The following is a 22,298-nucleotide window of genomic DNA, read 5'->3' on the forward strand; positions in this document are numbered from 1 at the left end:
TAACGGTTTAGGAGAACGAATCAAGAATTTGAAGAGGCAAACATAAAGTATGTTGAGATAAAGCCTTATTATTCAGGTCAAAGGGTTATTAGAGGGAATGCTGGATCATAAAACTCTTAATAGTTTGACAATTGATTATTCAAGGTCAAAAGTGTAAAAAGTTCTGTTCATAAATTAATAGTTAATGAGTTAATGGTCAATAAATTTATTATTGAAGAAAGTGTAAACGTTATAAGCAGGATACATGGATGTCATGATAAGGTTAATCATAAAAGTTAATGTATTGATGCTTAAGAATCGTTAAAAGTAAATTTAGAACTTATCTTATTAGAAGAAACATATGTGCATGTCTCCAGACTGTCAATATTTTGCAGGAGGGATTCAAGTGCATACCAGAACTTTAGGTTTTCATGTTTAAACTGGATTAAAGTGCTCTGTTGCCCTAGCTCAACAAATGTACTTTTTTAATTTTAAAAAAGGACTTCTGTGGTTTGGAAAGTGATGGGGAAATGCACAGAAAAATGGAAGATGAACCAATAACTAATAGGAAGATGTGAAAACACCCGGTAAGCAAATCAGAATAAATGCTCAATAAAGTCCAGACATAGTTTAACCACCGCATAAGCTTTGTGCAGAAAATCAGGATGTATGCTGAATAAACAGGTCATTTGGAGGACCCTTGTGTCCCCTTGCTTATGTTAAATTCTTGGGAATGTGTAAGGACAATGAGTTAGTTTAGACTGTAAGTCTAATTTTATGGAACAGTGAGTTATTATCATCACATTCTCACGAACTGTATAAATATCTCTGACGTTTTAATATATTATCTTCCCACCATCTGAACCTCTCTTGCTTGTACCTAAATGGTTGGCAGCATGTTACCTTACAAGAGGTGGTAAGAACTTGGGAATTTGAAATATGCTATTCTGTTTTCAGCTATTGAAATCTTAAGATCTAGACTTTGTAACAGATGTCTAACTACCATTACTTAACTTAAGCTGTATGTTTTATATTTGATATTCATGTCTTATTAAATGCATAGGTATTAATAAGAATAGAAAACTCAAAGATTCTCCTGTACCTTAATTTGTTGTTATGTGCCTTCAGGTCGATTACAACTTATGGCGACCCTATGAATCAATGACCTCAAAGAGCATTTGTCATGAATCTCCCTGTTCAGATCTGTAAGTTCAGGTCTGTGGCTTCCTTTATGGAATCAATCCATCTCTTGTTTGGCCTTCCTCTTTTTCTACACCTTTGCTTTTCCCAGCGTTATTGTCTTTTCTAGTGAATCATGTCTTCTCACAGTCAAAGGCTTTGCTGTAATCTATAAAGCCCAGAGTGATTTTCTTCTGAAATTCCTTCCTCCGTTCCATTATCCAGCGTAAGTTTGCGATATGATCTCTGGTGCCTCTTCCTTTTCTAAATCCAGCTTGGATGTCTGGCATTTCTTGCTCCATATGTGGTAAGAGCCTTTGTTGTAGAATCTTGAGCATTACTTTACTTGCATGGGATATTAAGGCAATGGTTCGATAATTACTGCATTCCCTGGGATCCCTTTTCTTTGGAATTGGGATATATATTGAACGCTTCCAGTCAGTGGGTCATTGTTTAGTTTATAAAACCAAAATTGAACCCATCACAGTTTTAGGTGTGCACTTCGTTGAACTGTATTAGTCAACTACGGGTGGCAAATTGGCAGTCTATGGCTTTCTAAAAATTTGTATTATAAATTAATGGGTCTATCTTTCCCCATCAACACTCAAATCTAACAGGGAGCCAGGACCAATCACAGTTTCCTGTGGCTTCTCCTCAGAGTGTATTACTTATTTTATTTAGTAGTGATGAGAAGATCTGTATCAGACATTATAATTTTAGGGTCAACTAAACTAGATTATGGCAGGCCAGACATAGGGGTGGGGTAGGAACAGAAAGCATAATGGAGCTGGAACGAAGGAGATACATTTTTTTGCCATGGAACCAGTATACCCCAATTGTTTTTCTTCTGGTGGGAGTTATTTCCAGTTTTGGAATCCCACCAGGAAAAAAAGAGATGGGGTGCAGCAGTTACACATCAAAAAGCACAGGTTGGGGTAGAGTATTGGCTCCACCTCCTCACACTTTATATGGATATGGCAGCAGAGCTGATATGGACATACTACTTTGGCCCTTAGGAGGAACACCCTTCAGTCGGTAATGTATACTCAGTAAAACTGTAACAAATAGTTCTATGGAACTTTGAACTCCACACCAGTCAACAGTCCTTCTATTATTTAGGTGATCACATTGCTCCCTTGTTTTGTATTCCTTGTATTGTTCCTTAAGCCTGTTTCAGAGACATGCCTGAGCTCCTCCTAAGATCACTCATTCCCTCCAAATCATGAGCAAATGGCAGACTCCTGAACAGTCTTCAGAACAAGTTTCCTTGGGGCCTTAGGAATATGGGATACAAACAGGTTACAAGAAGAGACCTTTCCTTGTTTCTTCTGCTAGACTCCACTATCAGAGCCAACCTAGACGAGATCAGCAATTGTGTGGGTTTTTTTTTAAGGTAAATAGCTGGAGTGGAGGAGGGGGCTAACAGAACCAAGCCCTTGGTGGGGAACAGAAGGCTTTAACCATTTGCCCCACACTACACCTGCATTTGCATTGGAAGATAAACATCTACTGGCATGAAATTAAAGCTGGGGAGCCAATCTGAATGGGGACTACCATGGAGGACAAAGCGTTATTGCCCCACTATCACCACCCCAACAGGGTCCTAATCTGCACCTGGGCTCCTGTGTCTGCTGTTTACTTTTCAAAAGCCATTTACACTATTGTGTGACTGGCATCTCATCTAGTTTAGCCATCAGAATCCGGGACTTGAATAACAGAGTGTCTCCTGACTCTGAGATTATAAGAAGTGTGTGTGTGTCTGTGGAGTAGCAGTGGCTGAGCCAGGCAAGTGTGGGTCTAGAGCACTGTTCTTCAACCTTGGGTCCCCATATCTTCTTGGACTACAACTCCCATCATCCCCAGACAGCTTAGCCACTGGTCAAGGGATCATGGGAGTTGTAGTCCAACAACATCTGGGGACCCAAAGTTGAAGAACATTGGCCTAGAGGAACAGGTACACAGTCAACACTATCCCATGACCAGCTGAAGGTTTCTATGAGCCACTCAGCAACTTCAGCAACACGTCCCCCCTAACTAACTTGCAAGGTTGAGAGGCAGCTATGATAACAGTCTCTCTCAAGTTAGACCTGGGGTTTCAGGTTTTATCTTCACTAGAGTCTCCAAAGGAAGGAGTAAAATCTAGGGGCGAGAGGCCAGAAACAACAGAGCACAAACTGTTAGGTTTTGCTTGAGAGATTTTTGCAATTCATTCCACCATCTCTTGTCTCTTTCTTTCTTTCACCAGCTAGCATGTGGCATTCTCTGCCCTCACCATGTGTCACTAGGTTGTGTCCCTACCCGCTAGGACATGGTTGAGAACCTTAGGCCTGGGGCTGAATGCTGCCCTCCACGTCTCTTCAGAGGACCAGATAAAGAGACCTGGAGGACTATTCCCAGGCCACACCCCTCACTGGTCCTGCTTTGCACCCCTAGTGCTTTTGCCTGGCTGGAATGTGATCTTGAACTCTGACAATGCCTCTTGCTTGTCTGGATGGAGGATAAAAAGGTGTGTGTGTAGAAACTAGCATACTGTATAAAGGAAAAATTACATTTATTGCTCTGCTCGTTTTGCCTCAAACCTCACCCACCCTCAGAAGGTTGGCCAGAAGGGAATGTGGCCCTTGGGCAGAAAAAGTTCCCCACCTCTCTTCTACCCCCTATCCCTTAATCTGCAAAGCTTCCAAGCTCCATCCCCCCGAGACTCAGTCTGTGAGTTTCAACAGTTCTGACAAGGGTCACCTTAGGGTGCTTTTGCACTTGGCATGGAAGCTGGCAAAGTCAGAGGCAGCATGCAAAGCAGTAGCAGATGGCAGCGCTGGCTCTCAGTGGGCCCCTAACAGAGTCCAGTCCCAGGCAAGAGCCCAACCTTGCCAAATGCTGGCATCAGTCCCACTTGCGCCGCATGTATGCTTTTACCTGAAAGACTGTGAGCAAGGCCTGGGGGAAAGTGTTGAAAGTACTGCGCTTGGTCTGGGTCTCATCAAAGTTGAACTTGCCCCCCAAAAGCTGCATACCCAGCAAGGAGAAGATTATGATGAACAGGAAGAGCAAGAGAAGCAAGGAAGCAATGGACTTCATGGAGTTTAATTTAATTTATTTAATTTATTGGATTTCTTAGTCGCCCATCTGGCTGGCCATCCAGCCACTCTGGGTGACGTACAAAATGAACAACATAACACAAAATGACACACCAATACAATAACATTAAAATCTAAAAGCAATAATGATAAAATCTAGCCCACCCCAAATGCCTGCCTGAAGAGCCAGGTCTTCACGGCCTAATGGAAACTCATCATACAGGGGGCCTGGCAGAGATCATTTGGGAGGGAGTTCCACAGGGTGGGGGCCACAACTGAAAAAGCCCTCTCTCTAGTCCTCACCAGTTTGGCTGTTTTGACTGATGGGATGGAGAGAAGGTCTTTTGAGGCCGATCTTGTTAGGCGGCATAGCTGATGATGCTGGAGGCACTCCTTCAGATAGACTGGGCCAAAACCATGTAGGGATTTAAAGGTCAAAACCAACACCTAGAATTGGGCCCGGCAAGCTACTGGTAGCCAGTGCAACTCTTTGAGCACTGGAGTTACATGATCTCGCCGGCGGCTGCCTTTAATCAGGCGCGCAGCTGCGTTCTGAACCAGTTGCAGCTTCCGGACCATTTTCAAGGGTAGCCCCACGTAGAGCGCATTACAGTAATCTAGGCGAGATGAGACCAGGGCATGTACCACCGATGGGAGCAGATGATTGGGAAGGTAGGGGCGCAGCCTCCATATCAGATGGAGTTGATACAGTGCTGCCTGGCTCACAGCTGAAACCTGAGCTTCCATGGACAGTTGAGAGTCAAGAATGACCCCAAGGCTACGGACCTGGTCTTTCAGGGGCAGTTGTACCCATTGAGCACCAGGTCCAAATCCCCTAACCTTCCCTTGTCTCCCACGAGCAGTACCTCGGTTTTGTCAGGGTTCAGTTTCAGCTTATTCCTTCCCATCCAGCCACTCACCGACTTCAGGCACTTGGACAGGGTTTCTACAGCCAACCTCAGTGAAGATTTAAATGAGAGATAGAGCTGTGTGTCATCTGCATATTGGTGACACTGCAGCCCAAATCTCCTGATGATAGTCCCCAGCGGCTTTATATAGATGCTAAATAGCATCGGAGAGAGGATGGAGCCCTGCGGCACCCCACAAGTGAGAGGCCAAGGATCCGAAACCACATCCCCCAATGCCAGTCTCTGGTACCTATCAGAGAGGAAGGAACGGAACCACTGAAGAACAGTGCCCCCTATGCCTAACCCCTCCAATCGGTACAAAAGGATACCGTGGTCAACGGTGTCAAAAGCCGCTGAGAGATCCAGGAGGACGAGGAAGGTGCCTTCACCCCATCCACCGCTCTCCTCATATCATCCACCAAGGCAACCAAGGCTGTTTCAGTCCCATGTCCAGGCCTGAAGCCCGACTGAAATGGATCCAGATAATCCGCTTCCTCCAAGTGCGCTTGCAACTGCTTCGCCACCACCCGCTCAACCGCCTTGCCCAAGAATGGTAAGTTTGAGATTGGGCGAAAGTTGTTTAAATCTTGGGGATCCGTGGAGGGCTTCTTTATAATTGGTTTTATTACTGCCTCCTTGAGAGCTGATGGCATCACGCCCTCTTCCAAGGACGCATTTACCACCGCCTTGACCACCTCGCCCAGTATATTCTTGCAGTTCATGATGAACCACGGTGGGCAGGGATCGAGTAAGCAGGTGGTTGGCCTTAAGGTTGCAAGCACCTTGTCCACTTCATCAGAAGCAAGAAGCTGGAACCAATCCCACATCACCGGAAAACCACTGGCCGACTCTGGCTCACTCACTGTATCCACAGCGTGCGGAATCGTACTCTTTAGACAATCGATTTTATCCGCAAAGTGCTTTGCAAACTCATCACAGGAGGTTTTAGAATGTCCCATCAGTTCCAAAGCAACTGGACCGACCAGGCTTTGGACCACTTGGAACAACCTCCTGGGACAGCACTCTGTGGACGCAATAGAGGCAGCATAGAAATCCTTCTTTGCTGCCCTTATCGCCACAGGGTAGGCCGCTGCAGCAGCTCTAACCCGTGTCCTATCGTCCTCAGAGTGAGATTTCCGCCACCAATGTTCTAGCCGTCTCACCTCCTGCCTCAGAATTCACAGCCGTGAAATATATCATGGTGCTGTCTGAGTCCTATTCAGGGGGAGAGGGCGTTTTGGAGCCACCCAGTCTAATGCCCTGGCGATCGCCTCATTTCACTCCTTCACCAGGGAGTCGACCAAGTGCCCAGTTCAGCAAGGAGGCCACGAGGTTGCTCAGCGAGGCCCAATGCCTGGAAAGCAAATCAGGTATAGCTATATGGGTCAAGGGGCTTGGGGCACTTTGGCTCACAGATGAGAAGCGGCACTACTAGAATAGGGATTGGGAACCTGTGAGCCTCCAGATGCTGTTGGACTCTGTGATGTTCCTGCTTATAGTGTAAATATGGTAAGTGTTGTTTATATAGAAGACATATGGTAAGTGGAGTGAAAGAGGAGGGGGGAGTACATGAGCAGTAGAATGCTGGATGATTGGCTGAGCGTTTGTTAGATCTGTGCTAGAGCGGAGTGAGAAACCATATAAAGGATGGTCCGGACTGGTGGTATCCCTGGTGGTGCCTAGTGAAAGGCAGTAGCCACAAGCAGGTGGGAACCTGACAGGGAGAACCAGGGAAGGACATCACATGTGGTGTTAGCAGTGGGATTCGAACCCTAGAGAGTCCCTAAAAGTGGTGTGGCTAAAAGAAATAACAAATAAAGATTACTTGTGAGAGTGACTGGCAAAGAGTGTGTGGCAAAGTGCGAGTGAACTCCTAAAAACATGACTGAATATATAAAGATGAAAAGAGAGGAGCTGGTGGAGAAGTGCATAACATTCAATTTACCTCACGAGGGTAAAGGGGTAGATGAATTGCGAGTAGCATTGATAGCATTCGCATCTGTTCAACAAAAACAACCTGTCAGAGAAGAGAACCCAGAAGGGTACTCAAGCAATCCCGCTTATATAGAGTATTTGAGAGAGAAGTTAAAGTTGGAAACTGAGAGATGGAGGATGGAAGGTGTAGAGAAGGAAAAACAGCGGAAGTTGGAAATTGAGAGAATGAGAATGGATACTGAAACGATGAGAATGGGGTTTGAGAAGAGGGAGAAGCAACGAGCATTGGATGCTGAGATACAGGTGGAAAAGTTAAAATTTGAAAGAGAGAAGTTTCATTTTGATGAAACAAGAAAGGACAGAAATGAAACCAAAATCAAGGTTACACCAAAAGATTTTGCGGTGTTTGAACCTGGACAAGACCCACAGATTTACCTCAACACCTTCGAAAAGGCAGCTCAGATGTGGGGGCTACCGGAGGATAAATATATGCAATATTTATCAAATCTGATCAAAGGGGAATTGGCAGAAGTATACCAATATTTCCCCTCAGACAGGCCCGTCACATATGCCGAGTTTAAAGAGGCAGTGTACAAAAGATTCAGACTGGGTCCTGACTACTTTAGGAAGTTATTTTGAAACTGTCAGATCCAAGCAGGGAGGTCTTTTGTTGAACTGGGAGCAAAATTGATGGACGTATTTGGAAAGTGGATGGGAAGTGCCAAAGCTCAGTCAGTGGAAGAGGTGAAAAGCCTCATGATACTGGATCAATTATACCATCAGTTACCACCAGAAATAAGGCTCCATGTCAAAGACCATTCCCCTACATCTGTTCAAGAGGCCGCAGAGTTGGCAGATCACTTTGCCTCCAATAGAACTGGCTGGGTGGGGAAAACATCAAGAGAGTTTAAACCCAGACCATATAATGGTGGCAGAAAGGATGTGGTACCACAGCGAGTGAGTCCTCCAATAAAGTCTGAAGGGCACAGGACACCCCAGAGTGGATTTGTGTACCCTAAAATGGAGCAGAAATTATGTTATAAATGTGGTAGACCAGGGCACCTACGGTTTCTATGTGAGGTTGCCAACCCCATTGGTAATCCTGCTCAGGGAAGGGCAGTGAAAACAGAACCAAGGGAGTTAGAAACGAAGAAGGTTCAGTTCTGCCAGATAAACTGGACAAATGTAAAAGACTTTGATTCGAGTCTGAGGGAAGAGGTGAGTGTGCAAGGGGCAAATTATTGGGCATTGCTTGATACTGGTGCCGCTCAGACGTTACTGAGGCCAGATTTGATAAAATCTGAGGAAATATTACCTCAGGAAACGGTGACAATGCAAGGAGTGAGGGGTGAACCAGAAAGCATACCCATGGTCCTGATAAAATTAAAGTGGAGAGGAAAGGAGGAAATATGTAAAGTAGGTATTAATGCCCAACAACAAGAACCAGTGATACTGGGAAGAGATGTTACGGGGGCACAAGGAAAAATATATGTGGTGACCAGACAACAACTTGGCAAAGCAACAGAAACCATGTTAACAGAGGCCGAAGAAAACAGGGTGGAACCTGTTATCGAGCCTAAGGTCGCCATAGCAACCCCTGGCGGGCCTGCTAAAAGAGACAAACTGTATCAAATGGTCTCTAGTGAAGAGGCAGAGCAGTTCAGGGAAGAGCTGGATAAGGATGCAAGTTTGAAGCAAATGAAGGACCAAGCCCTTACACAAAAGATTCCCTTTACTGACAATCTGAGGAATCAAATTGTGTGTGAGAATGGGATTTTATATAGACTGTGGATGCCTGCTGAGAGAGAGAATGAATGTGAACCAGTGAAACAAATGATGGAAGTTGTGCAAAAGAATTTAAGTCAAGCTCAGCAGAAGCAAAGTTACTGGTATGATAGAACAGCCAGAGAACGTGTGTATGATGTGGGAGATATGGTTATGGCATTCATACCCAGGAAACACGATAAATTACAGGCCAACTGGGAGGGACCATATACCATAAGGGAAAAGCTTGACACAGTGACGTATGTGATAACCACAGACCAATTAAAAAAGCATAAAGTGGTTCATGTAAATATGTTGAAACCTTATCACACCAGGGATGCAAAGGTGTTGCAAGTTACCTTATTCCCTGAGGGAAGTGGGCCTGAACTTCCAGATTTGGTACAGGAAAGCAAAGCAAAAGGAGGAGTAGATCAATTGGAATGGTCGGAGGAGGTGAAGAAAGAAGTCAAGAAAGAGATTCTAAGAGTTTAAAAAAATTATGGGGATCTCTTCAGCAATAAACCTGGCCGAACCAGTATAGCCAGACATTCAATTGATACTGGAAATCATGCCCCAATCAGATCTGTTCCGTACCGTGTGAATGGGAAAGTTTTGAATGAAATTAGAAAAGAGGTTGAAGACATGTTGGAACTAGGAGTGATTGTTCCCAGGAGGATTGCTCCGCCTGTGACTGCCTCTGAGACGAGCTTCCGTCTCAGAGGAAGCTTTTTCAGTTTTAAAACCAGTCAGAAGAGCTTTTTGACTGGTAAAAACTTTCTCCCAGGTAAGGGAGAAACGAAGAGATCATCCATAGAAGCTTCGTTGTGTTTGTTGGGGGACTGGAATTCATTAGGATTGCCTATGAACGAAGGTGCAGCCAGCAGCGTCGGACGGAGACAGGAATTTCAAGCAAGCTCCAACTGATTAAGCGAGACGTTTTTCTTTTCTTCAAAGAAAAACAGATTTCAACAGGTAAGCATTCTTCTGTCTACTTTTATAATTTGGCCTAAATTGTTACAGCAAAAGAGATTTGTTAAAGAAGCAGCAATAAAGAATCTCTGGGTGAGTTATACTTTTCTCTTTTATACACGGAATTAAGGAGGAAGAAAATCGAAATAGCTTATCTTTGTTTTTATTGCAAAAAGCTGGCCTGGAATTGAGCATTATAAAGATACAAATGGATGAGGGGCATCTAATCCGAGGAGAAAATCTGATTTATATGAACTTTTGAGTATTATATGTTTGGGACTATTTTTTCTGGTCTACTTCATTTTGACGAATCTGCTTGTTCTTTATGCCACTAACTATTTTGATGCTGTGAACTAAATTTGTTTTGCATTCTTGGACACATAAGAGATAAGGCAGTTTGTGCTGCCTAGATTATGATGTCATCAGGCTTGGAATATTAACTCCTTTGTTGCTGGAAAAAGAAATAAATTGCTCTTTGCTTGGGAATAGTGGCTATATTGGAAATTGAAGGGTTTTTTTTTTCTCGGTCTTAAGAATGACAATCAAGAAAGTGGCTGAGACCCTGGATGTACAGGAAGGGGTCCTCTCTCTAAATATGTTTCAGAAAATAATGGATGAGATTGAGATGGCGAAACGGGAGCTGAGACAGGGTAGACAAGAGATGAAAATTGAATTTGGCAAAATGAAGCAGGAGCTGAAAGAAATAGGGGATTTTATGAGAGAGGAGGTAGATGAGATCAAAGATATAACTGGACAAGCAATAGAAGATGAAATAAAAATTAAAGGGAGGATGCAAGTCCTGGAGATTGGAACAGATATATCAAGTGTGGAACTGGAAAAAGATTTGGAGTTTGTGGATCCTGGAGATAAAGATTACTGTTTGGAATTCGGCGTTGTCCCTGGAGAAATTGATGAAGATATCAGAGATAAAGCTATCAATGTTTCGATGGAATTTCTGGACTGGAATGATTTGATGGAACTTGAAATAGAGAAAATTTATAGAATTAATTCCAGATATGTGACAATGGAAAAACTCTCAAGAGATGTGCTAGTGCATTTCGTAAAAAAGAGGAACAGAGATATGACTTTACAACAATATTTCAGCAACACATTCAGAATTGATGGCAAGGAAATATTTGTGATGAAGGAAATTCCCATCAGACTCTTACTATATGACTATGACTATGACAGCAAGATTATTATGGGTGCAAGGATGGAAGTTGGAAGATGGAATTAACACTGATAATGGAAAAATGGCTATTGAAATTACTGGACCTAGCAGACTTGATGAGATGGATTAATTGACATGTTTATTTGGAGAAAAATCGATGGATATATTTCTCAAGGAGTGGAAACCTCTCTTTGACTTTTTGCGGAAAGAATAAAGTGATGTTAATGAGATTTGATGATTAATTAAGATAACTACTGGAGGAAAGTGATTTTGTAATATATTAAGAGACAGGATTGTTATATATCATAGACCTATAACTGATCTGCGACAAATCGGAAGTCAACATTTTATTTTATTGTTTAATTTGTTTCTTTTTTCTTTTGTTTTGTTTTGTGTTTGAAAATTTGAATAAAATTAATGATAAAAAAAAAGGAACTAGGAGTGATCAGGGAATCCATCAGTCCCTGGGCCTCAAGTATTGTACTGGTTCCGAAAAAAGATGGAACCACAAGGTTTTGTATTGATTATCGTTTAATCAATAAAATTACTGTCCCAGATGCGTATCCTATGCCTAGGGTGGACACAATGTTAGAGCTATTGGGAGCAGCAACCATTATCTCTACCATAGATCTGTGTAAAGGATTTTGGCAGATGGAATTAGACGAGCAATCCAGAGCCAAAACTGCCTTCAGTACACCAGATGGGTTATATGAGTTTGTGACTTTACCCATGGGACTAAGGAACTCACCAAGTTCTTTTCAGAGACTAATTAATACTGTGTTGCGAGGCATGTCAGATTTTGCAGTGGCCTATATAGATGATGTGGCCATTTTCAGCAAGTCGGTGCCTGAGCATGTCCAACACCTGACAGCAGTATTAGAGGCATTTAAGAAAGCAGGTCTAACAATAAAAGCCAAGAAATGCCAGTTTGGGTTGAATGAAGTGATCTATTTAGGACATAAGGTGGGGAGTGGGAAAATAACCCCCTTATGGAGCAAAGTTGAGGCAATACAATCGTGGCCCATCCCCTTAACTAAGAAACAAGTTAGGGCATTTTTAGGTGTGGCTGGTTTTTACTGTAAATTTGTAAAAGATTTTGGGGAAATCGCAACCCCCTTGCATGAGCTAACAAGGAAAAAGTGTGCTGAGTGTGTGGTGTGGACGGATGAATGTCAAAAGGCTTTTGACCTTCTGAAGCAAGCCTTGTGCCAAGGGCCTGTATTAATAGCACCAGATTACGAGCAACCATTCATCGTGGCTACGGATGCGTCGGACCTAGTGCTGGGAGTCGTCTTGCTACAAGAGAGAGGAGGCACCAGACATCCAGTGGCGTATCTTAGTCGCAAGCTGACATTGAGGGAGAGAATTATTCATCGGTCCAAAAGGAGTGCCTAGCGGTCGTGTGGGGACTGAGCAAGTTGTGCCCATACGTGTGGGGATGAAGATTTACAGTGACGACGGATCATCGAGCATTGTTATGGTTACAGACTATGAAAAATCATAACACTATGCTGCAGAGGTGGTCCTGGGCTCTACAAGATTACCAGGTGGACTTCAAGTTCATAAAAGGCAAGGACCATGTATTGGCCGATGGACTTTCAAGGCAGGTGGCCGGGACTGCAGTGACATGACCCAGACGTGGGTGCAAAAAAGACATTTTCCCCAAAGAGACTTGTTTTTTTATTGTTAACGCGTCGTATGAATCCTAGAGCAGGAATAATACTTTGCTGTTATTTTAAGGGGGGGGGAAGTGTGATGTTCCTGCTTATAGTGTAAATATGGTAAGTGCTGTTTATATAGAAGACATATGGTAAGTGGAGTGAAAGAGGAGGGGGGAGTACATGAGCAGTAGAATGCTGGGTGATTGGCTGAGCGTTTGAATGGCTGGGAGTATAAATGGAAGAATGACAGTTGAATCTGGGTGGATGTTGGGAGTGTGGAGAAAGAGGTGTTTGAGGGTGGAGGTCAGGAGCGTGGAGAAAGAGGGAGTTGGAGTTCTGATTAATAATAAGTCAAGTACAAAACAGGAATAGATGAAACCATACACTTGTGAAACATTCTAAAACTAATCTTGTTATTTCTGATATTTAATAAATACTTATTTGGTTTACCAAAGGCCTGATCCTTGGCTGAGGGATATACATACCAGAAGGGAGGGCAAGGTAATTACCAAGGCTGAACAGAAACAGTATCTAATGGTGGCAGCGGTGAAGGGAGGAATAATAACAATTCAAGTGTCCAGAGCAACCCAGAGTTGTATGCGTTATCTATAAAGTAACCAGCTAGAGAGAGACTCAGGCAAAGTCTCTGGGAGTATTGGTTATAGGACATGACTGGTGGTGCTGCCTAGCAGGGGGATCTAGTGAGATCTGTGCTAGAGCGGAGTGAGTAACCATATAAAGGATGGTCCGGACTGGTGGTATCCCTGGTGGTGCCTAGTGAAAGGCAGTAGCCACAAGCAGGTGGGAACCTGACAGGGAGAACCAGGGGAGGACGTCACAGACTCCAACTCCCATCAGCTCCAGCTAGCATGGCTAATGGTCAGGAGGGATGGGAGTTGTAGTGCAGCAACACCTGAAGGTCCCAGGTTCCCCATCCCTGTATTACAAACAGAATGCTTTGAAAGCATACGACGCACTAGTGTGGCAGCAGATAATCGGTTGCCAAACTGGGAGCCAACGTCTGTCCCACAAGAGAAGGTGGGAGACCCAGTGGAGCTCAAGTCATCTCCTGATTTAATGGTTAGGAGCTGGCTCTTTGTATAGCTGGTTGGAGGGCGGAGGAAGGAGGAGAATCACAGCTAAAGATCTTGGTGGCTGTGCTGAAGGCTGTGAAGGGTCAGGATGAAATAAGCTCTGCTCCCTTCTTTCAAGGTCATTCATGGGCTTGAAATTCTCATAGCAGTGAGAAACTGTCACAGCTGTTCTACCACTGAAGTTAAATGATTCTGGCTTTGAAGCCTGCCTTGGCATTTAGGGAGTTCTATTTCTTTCTCAGTGCTTTCCTGGGAAGGAGTTACATCTTAGGCTGAAGTTCCAGAAGCAAAGGGGCAGGTTATTTTTCAGAACACCTCAGGCCTTCTCTCCTGCTTATAATGTTTTTAAAAAATATATCCTTTCCTTTAATGTTCTTTCAGTCTTTATTTCTTGTTCCTCCTGTGAAGAAGAGTAACTAAGTGCAGTCTTATACCCACTTATCCAGAAGTCCCATTGAGCTCTATGAGGCTTATTTCTGAGTGGATGTGAAAATGATTGCACTGACAAACTGCAATTGTATGCACATTTAGGTAATAGGCCCCATTGAATACTTCCAAATAAGCATGCATAGGAAAATGCACTGTGAGAAGTGAAAACCCAATACAGGCATAATAAATCAATTCTGAAAGAGGGTAATAATCCTCCATTAGTAATCAGGTAGACCTGGTGGAAGAAGAGGCTTGAACTCTCTTTAACAACCACCACCAGCATCACATGTCTATAGGGATCCACCTCCAACAGTCATTCCCCCATTCCCGAATCTCAATAAACCAGCAATCCTATATAGCAGGGAGTAGAGAAATCTCTGGCCCTCCAAATATTGTTGGACTCTGTGACGTCCTTCCCCAGCACCACCTGTGAAGCTCTCACTTTGTGGCTACCAGCAGACAGGAACGTCAGGTTTATTCTTACCCGTTACAGCACTAGCACCGATCTCAAAAGATCCCACTGCTAGGCAGCACCACCCGACACTCTGTAACCCTTTTAGCCAATAGACTGTGCCTAGTCTCTGCCAGGCTATCTCAATACCTTGTGTCTATGGGTATAGGTAATTTGTAAACCCCCCTGCAGCCCCTTGACTCTGAAGCATACAGCCCTGGGTTTCTCTGTGGGACTGGATACACTTTCCTCCGATCCGCCGCTGCCACCATTCGATACAAACTGTTCAGCCTTGGTTACTTTGCTATTCCCCCCGGTATGTGTATCCCAGCTGAAGGAATCAGGTTTTTATTTAACCAAGAAATATTTATTAAGAATCAGAAATAACAAGATTACTTAAGGAATGTTTCACAAGCGTATGGTTTCATCTATATTCTGTTATGTACTTGACTTCTTACTAATTGCCTCAGAACTCCGTCTCACTCTCAACAACAACAACCTCCAAACACCACCTCACAGCCACCACCTCAATTCACCACCAAACCTCCACCCAGATTCAATTGTCATTCTTCCATTTATACTCCCAGCCATTCAAACGCTCAGCCAATCCTTCAGCATTCTACTGCTCATGTACTCCCCCTCCTCTTTCACTCCACTTACCATATATCTTCTATATAACCAGCACTTACCATATTTACAATATAAGCAGGAACATCACAGACTCCAACTCCCATCAGCCCCAGGCAAAACGGCCAAAGATCATGGATAAAGTATAGCAACATCTGGAGAGCCACAGCTCCCCATCTGTGATGTACGGGAACCAGTTGATATGAGCTTCTGGGGGAAGAGATGAGTGTAAGTGTAATAAATAAGTGCATACTAATTCTCTCTCTCACACACCCCACGGTTCTTCAATAAGAAATCTTCAAGCCATAAGCAAAGCAAGATGAGTCTTCTAGCAGGTAACCACTTTGGATTATGCTAACCCTGAGGGAGTGTGCTGACCTAGTGACCTTGAAGATTCGTAAGAGGCAGACACAGCGAAGAACAGAGATCCCAAGAGGTTGCATGATCTCAAACTCTACCAAAATGGTCTCCAGGATCCCGCCACATACCACAAAACAGTCAAACCGGTTGAAGAAGCTGATGAAATAGGCCTGCAGACCCAGGCTGTACATCTTCAACAGCATCTCCAGGGTGAATAGTGATAGCAGTACTTTGTTGGCATAAGCTGTGGTAGAAAAAGGTATAGAGGGAAAAACAAGTCTACGGGGCAGCCTTGGGGAAGTCACTGCTCTTGGTTCTGAACATTAATTTGGTGCCACACAGTATATTGGGTTCTGACACTTTTTCGCAGTTCCGCATCTGCAAAATGGGAATAATGAAGACTCAACATAATTTGGCATGGATGGAAGGGGCAGGGCAGAGAGGAGAAGGGTGGAGATTCCCCACTCCTCATTTTGATCCTCCCCTGCATGTCTTCACTGGTCCTTCTCTAGACGGTAGCACACAGACAGTCACTTTGGAGTGGATGGGGATGAGATCAGTTGCCTCCCAAATTATTTCTGGGTAAGCCTACAAAATCTAATTTAGGGAGGGCCAAGTGATAACCTGCAAACCAGACTGACCAAGCATTTGTATAATGCATTCCAAGCATTCCCAAACAATCCATGCATATTGCTGTATCCTCAGGGGATTCTATTTATTCCCCAGACATCAGTTCAGAGATGGGAAATGCCATACAAATACTTGAGGGATCAGGCTCCATGTCAAAGATGGTGCCAGCCAGGATTCTCACAGAGTGTGTGCATTTACATATTAAATACCTGTTACATACAAAATCAAAAAGAGGAAAGTAAAGTAAGAGCACTGAATATCTCTGTTTCTTATAGCTTGGATCCATTTTTCTTTTCCTTACAAGTAAAACTGTGGACAAACCTTTTACCATACCTTGGTAAAGATTTGATAGAACAGGAAAGAGCAATATAAAATTGCTTTACAATAGGGATGGAGAACCTGTGGCCCTTGAGATGTTGTTGGACCTCAACACCCAGCCAGCATGACCAATGGTCAGGGTTGATGGGAGTCAGACTCCAAAAACATATCAAGGGCCACAGTTCAATCACTCCTACTACAGAACAAGAACAGTAGATGGCAGTCAAAAATCTCTACACCACTGTCTTTTGATTTTCTTTTTTATTCAGTAAAGATTTTAAAAAATCTTTACAAGTGTATGGATTTTGTTTAGGAGATGTGGGATAGCTAGATAGCTTCTTGGTCCAGTCCTCCTGACCACAACCTCTGATCAACCCTCTTGGATAGCTTCCCAGCGCTGTTCTAACACCTGGACACTGCTCCCTTGTCAGAGCTTGTCTACACTCGCTGCATCTTGCAACTCCACCTTGGATTTGTGTGAGCCAGTCAGGCTGGTTGTAATGCTCAGAGGCAATTGTGAGGGTGTTGAGAAAGACAAGGAGCAGGACCATCCAGTAGAAAGAGACAGATTTGACAGCCAGGCGACATTTCTTCCGAAAGATATGGGTCATGCGTCGTGCTCTGCGTTGTGCTCTGCGGCTGCAGCAGAAAAAAAAATGGGGGGGCAGAAGCCACTGATGAGTGCCAGAAAGCAAGACAGCGCAGGGCAGATGGGAAGACAGCTTTCATCATACTCACCAGAAGTTGGTCTTTGAGAGCTTGCCTCTGTGAAAAATAGGATAAATTTAACAAGAAAATCAAACTAAGCCCTCAGATGCAGTTGAAAGCCCCTCACCCCATGAAAAGTTACAAACTTGTCTAGGAGGCAAAGTCAGCTGTTCATCAAGAAAGACCACAGACATTGTCAAGGTTTCATATTTTACAGATATCGCAAACCCAAAATAGGGTTGCCTTTTTCCCCTTTTACTGTCCTTTATGTTATAACTTTAAATGCAGCTGATCAGGCAAAAATGAAGCAGGTGAAAGATGTCTCCTACCACTGCATCTCAAAACCAGGGGGAAAAAATTACTTGCTGTATTTCTAGAGGTCTGGCTGGTGTTAAAGGCATGGGAGCAGGAGGAGGAGGGAAGCTGACAACCCTGAAGGATAAGTTGGAAAAGGACAGAAGGGAGTCCATCCATTCCAATCCCTTAGAGGTGTGCTTCAAGGCAGTCGCCTTCCATTCAGCGGGTTGCTTGAAGTGGCATAACTGTTTACTAATATGAAAAGGGAAAGGGTCTAGTCTTTAATAGGAATACCAGAGGTGGAAGTGCCCTATTGAGGCAGGATAGAATCAGAGGCATCAGGATTTGGTGTGAGTTTTGGAGATAAGTTGCATTCTTGGAAGAACCTGATCTCTTTTTTCACTAAGGGCTCAGGGACAGGCTGATGGTTTATAGTTTTTACCAGAGCTTGGAAAAGTTACTTTTTTGAACTACAACTCCCATCAGCCCAATCCAGTGGCCATGCTGGCTGGGGCTGATGGGAATTGTAGTTTTAAAAAGTAACTTTTCCAAGCTCTGGTTTTTACTATCGGATATCTCCAAACAGGCCTGTTGCTAGAAGAATCACCCTCTAAAGTTTGCTCAACTTTACTACCATTGCAGAGTTTTATGGATTAGGTCAAAATCTAGAAGCTAGGCCTTCCCTTAACCATTGACTTTAGTCATAGTCCATGGAGATCAGAACATCCCTGACAATCCAAAATTGATGACAGATCAGGAAATTATCCTATGGCATGGAGGGGGCTGGCTGGACTGGTCCCACATTTCCACTGCCCCCAGGGTCTTGTCCTGCCATTTCTCCTCAAGAAGAGGGAGGCGGTTGACTTTGCATCTCCTGTTTGTCAGTTTATGTTCTGCCCTACCCTGACAATCTTTTTCTCATGTTCTGCTGCCGGAAGTGCCCCTACCATGTTTTGGGTGTCATTAAAGGAGACAGAGTAGGCTGCAGCCAAATCTGATGCATGGGGCACAAGCCACTCAGACTTCCTCCTGTGCATTATAATGAATACAGGCTGCTGAAGAGCCCCAAAGAATTCTACCATATTAATTCACAGGAGTAACAGGAATTGTGGTGTGTTTGTCTTAGCCTGGTCCTAACTCTGCTACATCTTTGGCACAACAGAACTGCCCTGCAGTGCTGCTCGAGGCACAATTACAAAGCACCCTTGCCTGAATGAAGACAACACCATATTGTTACGCCCAACGAGGGGCTAGGTTCGTGCTCCCCAAGTTCGAGTCAATAAACTTGGAGACGAGACGAGGATAGAAAATATGCCAATAGATTTATTGCACGTTTGCAAACGGAGAGGAGCAAGCACAGGCTAACTCTGACATTTCTCTTTACATGTCATGCTTTTAAAGGTTTGTATGATACATGTTTATTTGTTTTTCTTTCGGATGAGGGCTTATCTGTTCCATTTCGGGCATGGAGATTGCTTAAGGTAAGTAATTAACACTGCATATTTGTTCAAGGGCTGTGTCCTTGTTGCAACACTTATGATTGTATCAGCACCTATGATTGCATCGCCATCTCTGATTGTATTAGCTCTTAGTATTACATTGTGTCAACCTTTAATATCACATTGTATCAACCTTTAGTATTACATTGTATCAACCTTTAATATTACATTGATTCAGCACTTAGCGTCACAATCCCCTCTCAGAAGCCTCAGAAAGACTTTTGGTCCTTTCTGAGGTCTTCTACACTCTTTCATATGGTTCGGCATTTTGTATAATACGTTGGTACAGGATCCTTTCATACCTGATTTGTTGTTTTATCAATATTCGGGAGAATATCTTCATTACACACGGGATAATGCATGGCGTGGTGGTTAGAATGAACAAAAAGATACAACCTACGATGAATAAGTGTCTTAACCATGTCCAATTGGGTAGCCAATCAGTGAGCCAGTCCCAATTCAAACCTTTCCATTCCTGTACCTGTACATGTGCCACTTTCTCTGCCTCTTCCACTAATTGATGAATGACATTACTGCTATCATCTATCTGCATACAGCAAGTCCCGGGGGTCGCATTTAGGGCCGCGCAGAGCCCTCCTATGTGTAGGAAGACGATATCCAACCCCCTTCTGTTATTCATCTCCTCCCTCCTCAACTGTTTGACTTCCTCGGACAGGGCTAGGATCACCTGGCTGGTGGCATTTGTAGCTATTTCCACCACTGCCTGTAGGCGAATTATGCTATTGGTCATGGAGTGTGCGCCTCTAATTCCTATAGCACTCCAGGTGAGGGGCTCATAATAGTCAATTAAATCCTGAGGGGTCCAATATTTCTGCCCCCATTTTTGGCTCCCTGCGTGTAGGGCGCCGCGGGATTTCCGGTACCGGGGGGTGAGAATTGGGGCCCCTGTGTCAAATTTCTGAAAGGCCGGTATTACGTACCCCAAGTAACAGCTGCCTACCCATCCCGGTGGTAGTGTGGTATACGCCTGACTTCCACATATGAAGTAATGGTGCTGGAGGGCTCTCTTACCTCTCCATGGGAGGGTTTTTCCATTTTGTCCCTCCGTGGGTTTGGAGCCGTTGGGTTCTGATCGGGCTCCTGTTTGGATGTGGTACCACCTGCCGAGAAAGGGGGCACTAAAGAATTTTGAATCGGAAGCATTATAGCTGCATTGGATAAAGGAGGAGTTAGATGTTTTGTTCAGGCATCCGTCACTTTGGCTATTCCAGCTGTTTTGGAGGACCCATGATTCTTTGGCATACCAGCTACTCCCATCTTCCCGCCTCCATTTAAGGGAGGTGGAGTTATCCCGTAGGGTCCTGGTTGATACATTGTGTGTTCTACAAATACACGCTTCCCAAGCCGAATAAAAGTAAGAATTGCAATGACCCATGCCTAATTTATCTTGTGTACACATTTTTCCCTTATGTTCACACCACCCTGTTGCGTTTTTACTGAAATACCGGAGGTGGGTGCTATTCCATCTATCAGTACAGTTAATCATTGAGGTAGTCCCTGGGTCGGGTTCCCATGAAAGGGTATAATTACACTGACTATGTCCTACCAGGATCGTGGTGCTTTCTTCTGATGTCCTTTTCCAACACCAATTGCCCCTTTCTGGTGTGACCATGAGCGACACGTTTCTGACCCAAGTATGGTTCACGGGGTAATCCACAGCCATCTCCAGAGAAGTCAAGGGGAGTAGTCTTAAAGGAACATGGGCCCTGCCTGTCAGTATGCAGATCCAACATTTAGTCGGATTAAATTCTTTGGAAATGTTCCTAAATACGTCGAGCACCTGATTTTCTCCCCATGGTGTCTGATCATTAGACCATGCGCCTTGGCCCCAGGGGCCGGAGAGGAGTAGGAGGGGAAACCATAGGCACGTTTTTGTTCGTGAGGGGAGCATATTGTCCTGTGCCTGCTATTTTTATGGGCTATTTCACGCGGGACAATTTTAGCTTCAGGCCGAGACTGGGGACTGTCTGTGACAGCCACTTGTCTTCAGGCTCTTCTGTCCTACCTGCCCCGGCTGTTGGGGAATCCTTGGCTATTTCCGTCCCTGGCTCCATGTGAATAGGGGCTGCCGCTCTCTTTACCCTGCTGACGTGGGTCCACTTGGCTTGGCCAAAGACCTTGACCGCGGCTTCAGTAATGATCGCAATCTGGACTGGCAGCCCCGAGGTGGGCTGTAACGCCTCCTTCTTCCAGGTTTTTATCTGGATCCAGTCCCCTGGTTTGAACTGATGGATCGCTGCATCTAGAGGCAACCTTTGGTATTCCCGTACGTGCCTGTTGATAGAGGAGAGAACAGACTGCAAGGCAACAACATATTCTTTTACAATGACATCTCCTACCACCTGGGTAGGCTCAAGGGGTCCTGTCTGTGGCGTTGTCACAACGGGAGGCCTCCCATATAAAACCTCGAAAGGGGTCAATTTAGTCTTTCCCCGAGGGGTATTCTGGAGTGTGGTCAGTGCCAGAGGTAATGCTTGCACCCAGTTCAGTTTTGTCTCTATGCAAAGTTTAGTTAGCAAGGCTTTGATCGATTTGTTACACCTCTCGACCTGCCCGGAAGATTGCGGTCTCCATGGGGTGTGCAACTGCCATTTGAATCCTAATGGTTCCTGTAGCTGTTGCACCACTTTCGATATGAAATGTGAGCCTTGATCTGATTCTATAACCTCAGGCAGGTAGAATCGGGGAATTATTTCCTTTAGCAGTGTTTTGGCTACCACATGCACCATTGCCTTTCGGGTGGAGTAGGCTTCCACCCACCCGGTCAGCTGATCCACAATTACCAAGAGATATTTAAAAGTCTGGGTTCTCAGAAGCTCAGCAAAGTCTATTTGTAGCCTCTGAAAGGGGTAATATGCCCAGGGCCATCCTCCCATTGGTTGTGGCGGAGTGTTACCCTTCTGATTTACTGCCGCGCAGGTTGGGCATTGAAAGGCCGCTCGTTGGGTTTCGACATAGAGTCCGGGTGCAATCACCTGTCTGATGAGGAGATCCCCTAGCGCCCTTCCTCCCATGTGCGTCTGTGCATGCGCCTTTATTACGATATGCCGCAAGAGGGGCCGGGGCACCGCGATCTGCCCCGTAGGCAGCTGGAACCAACCTGATGCCAACAGAGTTCCCTTTTGTCCTAGGAGCTGATTTATTTCAGCGGGTGAATACTGAGGCTCATACGCTGTTAAGGGCAGGGTCACAATCGCTTGGAGGGGGAGCTCCTCTCTTTC

General features: G+C 44.6%; 1 protein-coding gene across 1 annotated transcript in view; it reads right to left on the reverse strand.

Annotated features, from left to right (window-relative positions):
- The window catches only part of LOC133379200 (voltage-dependent L-type calcium channel subunit alpha-1F-like), a 43,234-nt gene extending 25,772 nt beyond the window's left edge, over positions 1-17,462 (reverse strand). The window contains 6 exon segments of the mRNA XM_061613981.1: positions 4,075-4,246; positions 6,462-6,497; positions 15,623-15,848; positions 17,019-17,191; positions 17,291-17,317; positions 17,407-17,462. Of these exon segments, the coding sequence (XP_061469965.1) occupies positions 4,075-4,246; positions 6,462-6,497; positions 15,623-15,848; positions 17,019-17,163 (579 nt within the window). The 5' untranslated portion in view covers positions 17,164-17,191; positions 17,291-17,317; positions 17,407-17,462.
- Between the last annotated feature and the right edge of the window lie 4,836 nt (positions 17,463-22,298).

Source organism: Rhineura floridana, chromosome 3 (genome assembly GCF_030035675.1).
Source record: "Rhineura floridana isolate rRhiFlo1 chromosome 3, rRhiFlo1.hap2, whole genome shotgun sequence".
In the NCBI taxonomy this organism is placed as follows: Eukaryota; Metazoa; Chordata; class Lepidosauria; order Squamata; family Rhineuridae; genus Rhineura; species Rhineura floridana.